Source organism: Cryptotermes secundus, unplaced genomic scaffold (assembly GCF_002891405.2).
Source record: "Cryptotermes secundus unplaced genomic scaffold, Csec_1.0 scaffold3811, whole genome shotgun sequence".
NCBI classification, from domain to species: Eukaryota; Metazoa; Arthropoda; class Insecta; order Blattodea; family Kalotermitidae; genus Cryptotermes; species Cryptotermes secundus.
The window spans coordinates 7,384-15,683 of NW_019725508.1; the positions used below are offsets into that span (position 1 = coordinate 7,384).

At 40.2% G+C, this 8,300-nt stretch overlaps 1 protein-coding gene across 2 annotated transcripts; it reads right to left on the reverse strand.

Moving 5' to 3' along the window:
- Positions 1-1,408: 1,408 nt before the first annotated feature.
- LOC111863484 lies at positions 1,409-8,282 on the reverse strand. 2 transcript variants are annotated; one of them, XM_033751083.1, is made up of 4 exons: positions 8,215-8,282; positions 7,871-8,080; positions 5,563-6,481; positions 1,409-1,637 (listed from the first exon to the last, which is right to left on the reverse strand). In XM_033751083.1, exons 1-3 carry the CDS (start codon positions 8,261-8,263, stop codon positions 6,354-6,356), a joined length of 387 nt encoding a protein of 128 aa, XP_033606974.1. In that variant the 5' UTR covers positions 8,264-8,282; the 3' UTR covers positions 1,409-1,637; positions 5,563-6,353. The 2 variants fall into 2 exon arrangements, with proteins under 2 accessions (XP_033606974.1, XP_023705598.1); XM_023849830.2 differs by having other exon boundaries at positions 7,871-8,267.
- Between the last annotated feature and the right edge of the window lie 18 nt (positions 8,283-8,300).

Consider the following 8,300-nt stretch of genomic DNA (forward strand, 5'->3'; position numbering starts at 1 on the left):
GAACAGGAGTGGCGCTAAAGCATCTCCTTGTTTTAGAGCATTCTGGATAGGAAATTTATCAGACAAATGTTTACCTACACGGACTTTACTATACATTTCATTTAACACATTTTAATCAACCTAACTAGTTTCATGGGTATCCCAAACTCTATCAGAATATTGTACAGTACTTCCCTCCTAACTGAATCATAGGCTTTCTTGAAGTCTACGAATAGCTGATGTACTGTCTCATCGGACTCCCATTTTTTCTCCAATATCTGACGAATGCAAAAGATCTGATATGTAGTTGATCTGTTACATCGAAAGCCACACTGATGATCCCCAATAATTTCATCTATATATGGACTTAACCTTGAAAGAAGAATATTGGACAAAATTTGATATGATGTTGATAGCAGTAATATCCCCCCATAATTACTACAGTCAGTCTTATCACCCTTCTTGTGAACTGGTAAAATAATAGACTCCATCCACTGATCAGGCAATTTTTCCTTATGGCAAATAGAAGTAATTAGATTGTGGATCTTAGAAAGTAATATTTCACGTCCTGCTTGAATAAGTTCTGCCGAAATTTGATCACTACCTGGCAATTTATACAGTTTCCATTTTGCAAAAGCACTTTCAACCTCAAAAGGCCTAGGATCACGTATTAACGGCTTAGCTGTATGGATTTCTGTCTGCCTAACATCACTGACCCTATGTACATTCAATAACTGAGATAAGTAGTTCCTCCACCTATTCAAAATGTTGTGGGAATCTGCAAGCAGATCACCATGGTCATCCTTCACTAAGTTACTGCTAGGCTGGTAACCCCTCTTAAAGTAATTTATTCCTCTATACAGGTCTCTAATGTTCTTGTTCTTACTGTTAATTGCAAGCTCATCAATCTTGTCTACCAGATATTCCTTCTTTTTGCTCCTGAAATGCAAAACTGAATATATAAAAAAGAAAACTAATGTAATAATTTAGCCTTCACCACTGTATTGTTGTGTTTTGATGGACTTAATAAAGAATTGTAATAAAACACAACAGATAACAAATTAACAATAGTAATATGTTTCTTTCCACATTGCAGACAATAACTACATAAACATACTTGTGATCTATAAAACAACAGACGAAGACCAATGCCGCTATGCATTATATCAAAACAGAGATGTTTTAAACTATACTGTGTGCATGGATGAAGATGCCCGAAGTGGAATTTTGAAACTGGAAAATTTTTATTGAAAATCCATTTTATTTAAATCATTTAATACTGCATTCACATGTGATAAGAAAGGTGGATATATTCATACAGTGAAACACTTTTGACGCATCAGAAGCACCTGACAATGGCTATCTGTGGCTGAAACACGTTGTGAGAGGAAGGAGAGATAGAAATAAGTTGCATTGTTGACGGAGTATATTGTGTGTAATAAATGATATTTAATGCAACAAGATGTTTAAAAATAGTAATATTCATGCGGCTTTATTTACACCTTAGAAACAATTGAAAAATCTTCTGAATTACAATCAGTCAAGTTCATCTATGTTACAACTTATTGGCACAAGCTCATGGGAAGTAGATCCAGCGCTGATGTAGGACATGCCCTGTCCTGTGATCTGCCTTCCAAGCGTCAGACGTGCCCCTCCATCTAGAACATGTGAATAACACCTCAGATCAAAACTAAGATTAAATATAACAGGGTGACCTGTCAATCACCTTGGGTATAGGAAAAAATTGCACCTATGACAGATGAAATGGAAAATAGGAGAAACTACACAAAAGGGAGAAAAATATGGCAAATAAATATATATAACTCACAGAGAAGTATGATTACGATCTTATGGGATGTGATGATGTGTACTTCAACAGACAGGTACCTAAATATGAAACTACATGGTGTCCCTCTGCGGGACCCTAATTTTCATATTCACTATCGTAAGAACCCATAATCTATCACAGGCTACAGAAGAAGTAATCGTTTTCCAGGGTTTTAAGAGTGGATAACAATTTAAAACATCATCATTGAAACAGCAGCGGCACACAGCAGAGCAGTTGGTTGAGGCACTATACTACAAGCCAGAAGGTCACAGGTTTGATTCCCAATGAGGTCATTGGATTTTTCAATTGACCTAATCCTTTCAGGCACACTCAGTCTCTAACAGAAATAAGTATCAGGAATCTTCTGGCGATAAAGAGTAGCCGGTGCGTAAGGCTGATAACCTCACTGCCATCTGTGAGCCGACTGTCTAGCCTCAACCTCTCACAACCCTATGGGCCTCCACTACATACGAGGGCTGGAACTTTAATAGTGGTAACACTGCTGTAGAGACGCCATGCAATGGAACCAAATGATGTCGCTTATGCCACACGTTAGTTACATACCTACCTTACCTCAGAGCAAATGGACTCTCCCTTCCCACATCATGCGCATGCGCAGTGACGAGAAGAACAGAGCCTCGTGTTAGCTGGCGGTCTAATGTACTGCTGTCACGATGTTTTCGAAACAGGAACAACGGAGTTGGATAAAGATTGAATGTGCCAGAGGCTGTACAGCACGACAGTGTCATCAAGGTCTTCAAGAGGCTTGCGGGAAATCTGCATTGCCTTACAGAACAGTGGCAAGGTGTGTATAAGCTCTCAACGAGGGGCGCCAAAATGTGGCAGACATGCGTCGGCCAGGTCATCCTAGTATCAGCGAAGAAGAAGTGTATGCTCTTTCTGCATTACTGGAGAGTGATTGACGCCATATGATTCGTGAGCTGGCCTGAGAGACAGGATTAGCGCATATGACTGCTTCACATTCTGAAGGAAAGCCTGAGCATGAGAAAAAAGCATCACGATGGGTTCTGCATTATATGACCGAAATGCAGAAATGGATATGATACGACGCTGCTCGTAACCATTTGGAGCACTAGTAGCATGAAGGAGAGGCTTTCTTACATTGTATAATTACACTGGATGAGACATGGGCCAAATCGTACGAGCCACAAATGAAACACCAATCAAATGACTGGCATCATTATGGGTCACCACAAAAATCAAAAGTTCGTCAGAACCACAGCAATGTGAAAGTTATGGTGAATCTTGTGTACGACTGTCATGGCGTTATCCTAAAACATACCGTTCCCCGACAGCAGACCATGAATTTTGGGGGGGGGGCTTAAACAAACAAAAAAGTAATTTTCTGAGATAATGATGTAAATTATATACCATTTAAAGCATGATCGTTATGTAAATTTCCAAAATGGAAGCCTCCTGCAACACAAACTGTAACACAGTCAAAATAATACATGGTACTGGCAATGGTCCTGCATACAGTGGCAACCAAATGCTAGTGCCCATGGGCAAGAGGGGTAGTATGCAGATTACTTTTCATTTTTCTAACAGGTTTTTGTACCTAAAACAAAATTATCACACTTCTCTAATATATACATAATCTTTCTCCCACTTTCTGCAACTGTTACAAATTATTTAGCTATCCTGGAAAGGTCTGCACGAACTTCATATACTTCCATGGAAGTCACTGTTTAATCAGGCTTTCAGTATCTCACATGATGTAGCATCAACTGGTAGGATCGTTAATAGATAATGAATTGGAAAAGATGTGGAAAGTACCTGCAGTCTAATTAAGACAGTTTCCCAACATTTGCCTAGTATGACAAAAACTAAAATGCTGAGAATGATAAACTTAGGAAAACATTATGTGGCCCCCTGAAAAAAAAATAAAAATAAAACACACACACGCATTACATAAGTAAAGTCATAACTGAATCAATATGGGCATAGATGAATTCAGTACAGGAACTCTTTGCTTCCTCAGCCGCTTTAAACTAGCAGCCATGAGAAATATAAAAAGTAAGCTAGTGCAAGGAAGGAGGGAGACAGATCGTTTGATTTTGTGTTGACTGCTGTCACGGTGAAACAGCAAGTTACTGCAACTGAGCACAACAAACTTTGCACTCCCCTACACAGCAGATCCCCCTTTTCCACAGGGAGAAGGCTGTGTGGAAGTAGAATGATGATGTCTCACTGTATGTCACAATCTAGTGAAGAGCCTAAACAGGGCTTGATACCAAGACAACATGGGTTCGCTGGGGGAGCCACTCATAAGGTAGCCATCACCACGGTAATGGAGGTAGTGGGAGTACAATTTTGTTCCAGCATCACTGCCATAACAGGAGAATACACTGAAATCTACTTTTTAAAACAGGCTGCAGGCATTTTACTGAAATAAGACAAAAAGGAGGACCACTCACTCACTCATGGAGCTGAGCCCTTCTTGAGAAGCTACCAATTGTTCAGCTACTCAAGAACTTCCCAGCATTTTATGGAACCCGAAGGTTCATTACCATGTACACAAGAGCCCTCCAGTGGTACCTATTCCATGACAGATTAATCCAATCCGTACCACCCCATCCTATCTCTCTAGGATCCATTTTAATATTGTCCACCCACCTACATCTTTGTCTTCCTAATGGTCTCTTTCCTTCTGACTTTCCTACCAATATCCTAGTACATGCATGGCTTTTTTTTCCCATTCATGCTACATGCCCTGCCCATCTCATCCCCTTTGGCTTGATCATTCTAATTATACTTGGAGAAGAGTACAAGTTATGAAGCTCCTCACTATGCAGTTTTCTCCAACCTCCTATCACTTCATCCAATTTTNGCTCAACACCCTGTTCTCCAACAACCTCAGTCATTGTTACGTTGGTCCCTTGTCACCACGGCATGGTGCGTCCTCAGGTTGTGGATGGATGAGACACCCTCTAGATATGGAGGGTAGTTGTGAAAATATTGAGTAAGCAGTCATGGACAGCAAACAAGGGGTGGTCCTCCAGCTTAACAGCTCCTCACCATAAAAAATAATCTTCTTACAAAAGATCACAAAAGGAGGACCATCTCTTATAAAATCTGTAGGATGGAATTCTATCGACACCACACTGCTGAGATCTGGTTCTGAGGAAGCAGGAGGCAGATTAAGGAGTAAGAAATTAACAGAATCTCGGACCACAAGAAAACTTTGTAGAAATTCTGAGTTGAGTTACAGCAATTATAAAATGTCAAGACCAGTCTGAAGACAGGGAAATGAAGATGTGCTATATATAACTCCATAAAGGAAAGTTCTTCTTGAAAAGCCAGTAGTTGCTCAGCTAGTCCAAGAAATTTCCTGATGGTCCATAACAGCATTCAGAAGAGCTGAAAACTGTCCCTATCTTGAGTAAGACGAATCCAGTTCCATCCAATTTCTTTGAGATCCATTTTAATATTATTCTTGCATCTCCTCCTAGCTCTTCCATATGGTCTTCTTGTTTCAAGTGTCTATATCCATAGCCCATGAAGATGTTCTTTTGGGAGATGAAAAAAGTGAACTGACCAAAGAAAGCTAAAGAGAACGGAGGAACAGACTGAACACAACTGCAGTTGGTAAAGTCATAAGAAGACAGAGGATAATATAAATAGATTTGTTAAATGACAGCATGAGCACAGAAGACGTTATTTAGTTGATGGCTTGGTGTCATGTGAGGACAAAGTACATACTACAACTACTATTATACTGAAATAAAACTTACGGTTTGGTGCTCCAAACTGACGTGTAGTAGTACCAAACAACCCTGTGCCAGAACTACAGGTTGTAAGCTGAAAAAATTGATCCCTGCGTCTTGAGTCACGCATATCCAGATTTGACCAAGACACCCGTTGTGAAAATCTTCCTTGAGAGTGTCTTGTTTCTGACTGTGGTGTCCAACCTCCCCGCTGATGGGTGAACCTTGTAGTACCAAAGAACCCTGTGCCGGAACTACAGGTTGTAAGCTGAAAAAATTGATCCCTGCGTCCTGAGTCACGCATATCCAGATTTGACCAAGACACCTGTTGTGAAAATCCTCCTTTAGAGTGTCTTGTTCCTGTCTGTGGTTTCCAACCTCCCCGCTGATGGGTGAACCTTGATGCTTATCCAAATGGACACTTGGTAGGGTCACATGTTGGAAATGGTCCGAATCTTGATAGGATACACCGAGTATCATCCGATAATGCAGGTGACCATGGTACTGAAGACTGTCCTGTTCCTGGCTGTGGTGTCCAACTGCTACCAAATATTCCACCATTGGCAGAATTAGAAGCGTTAGGAACATTCTGAAAGCAGTTTATATTTCTTTCCGTGGGAGCCATCATATTTGATGAACTTGGAATTGTTTTGATTAACAAAGATGTCCCTGGAGATGTTACTGATCCCAAGGGTCCAAACTTTATATCTGCAGCACTGGTAATTGGCACTGCAGGAGAAACATCATTATGTGCCTGGGTCGAGGTGTCTGCAGCAACAGGCTCTATTTCCATACTGGATGTGACACATGTTTCTACATTATTTGTAATTACTGTGGCTCCACTTGCTGCCGCTGCTGCCACTGGGTGGACCATGCTTGGGAAACGTGGTCAGAGCAGTTGAGGCAGGAGCCTCATTGGCAGATAACAGTGTCTTTAGGATATCATCTGTAGAAAGACCAAGAATGATACAATTCATAAACACAAATTATATTACAAGCCACACCCTCATCGGCTTTCTTGTATCATTCTATTATAGAGAATGTCCATAAGACATCTTCACAATTTGATTCTTTTGTTACTCATAGAAGGTTTAGGGCACTGCTAAGAAATATAACACTTGAAATGTAAACTCAAAAAGTGTTATGAAATCTAATAATTTGAACATGATTATTGTGTGTAGCTTGAGCAATATCCTGCCACACCTTTTGGAGGATAACATGATCAGTTTTTGCACAGGCTTCTGTGATTAGTATCTTGAACTCTTTTAGTGCTGTTAGCAATGGAAGGACATAGATACTGTGACATGTCCGCTCAAAGCCAGAATTGCGGAGCCTGAAGAGACTGTTCCTGGGGGGGGGGACTGGTTTTGAGCCACAAGAGGTTGATATCAAGACGAAATGATTAGTGATAAACTGCTATTGGCAATATAACTCTGACTAGTTAGCCAGTACAAGCATGAGGTTGCTGTGCGACAGATGCCCCCTGGCAGAGATGAGGGCGCAGAGGAATTGGAAGCTGTTATATAGAAAGCCCTATTGAGATAGTAGCAAAGCAACGTCTAGTGAACCTGTGGATAACTGAGGACAGTAGTGTGTGTACAAGAGATTTGTGTGAAAGTGCATGAGTTGTGCAAAAGTCTACTAAATCCAATTACCAATCAAAACCCCATGTCTAGTCACTAAATATGTGAAATTATTGCCCTTAACTAACATCAAGAAGAACAATCCATGGGTGTGAGAACTGGTGATTTAATATTTAACACCAAAATTTCTGTTGCACTGTCACAATAAATCTCATTTCATGAAAAAGTAACACACAAAATTACTTCTTTGAAACAGAGACATTTTAAGATACTAATGAAAGCACCTCTACCTAGCAGCCAGAATGTGTAGCAGGCTGTAGCCAAAATGCCAAGCTGATACTTTCTAAACTAATCTTTCCAGCTGATATATATTTGAACTCTATCTTAAATGCGCTCCAAGTAATAAAAGATTAAAAACAGAAAGACAGTTTACAGACTCTTTAAATTCTCAAAACTCGTGTAACATGCAACATTAATGGGTTACATTCACAAAACATGCTTTAAATTGGGCTGAAGCACCTGTAGCAGGCCGTGAAAAGCAAGTACACAAGCTGTAATCTAGAAATAACACACCCAATTCAAAGAGTAACATAGAAGAACATGTCACATACATCCCCCAGTTATAACAGCAAGCACAGACCTCAGACAAGTCTCTCTGTCATAGGTTTGTGTTGCCTTTAATACCACCACAGTGTACAACACAGAATCTGTTCTCTTGTCCAGAACAGCAGCAAATTTGGACAGAAACTTACCTGCCTTGACAGTCTCAGACTTGTCAGTTGATCTGCCATCTGCCCCACAAGAGGAAAGTGTTGTGGTGGTGGCATTCGCGATAGGGGTATGACTGGATGATGTAGTTGCCACACTTTCACTTGTCTTCAAAATGTGAGCTGCATCCCCAAGGCTTTCACGAGATTTTTTAGGCGGTTTGCCCAAGACAGGAGTACCACTATATGACCAATCTGATTGTAAGAAATGTATAATGTTAATCATTTGAATACAAAACAATATAAGCACATAGCTTCATTCTTACAGCAATCTAATAAATGTTAAAGGTAAAGACAAAATTGTCCCATTACTAAATTAAGAAACATGCCATGAAGATGTAGAGGGCATGGAAATATAGCTCCATGCATTTGTAACATAACAGATGAAGTGGCAGGGCAGGTTTCTGCCACTGGC

Excerpts from the sequence above, each read along its gene's own strand:
- LOC111863484 (XM_023849830.2), bottom strand. The coding sequence starts at position 6,123 with ATGTTCCTAACGCTTCTAATTCTGCCAATGGTGGAATATTTGGTAGCA.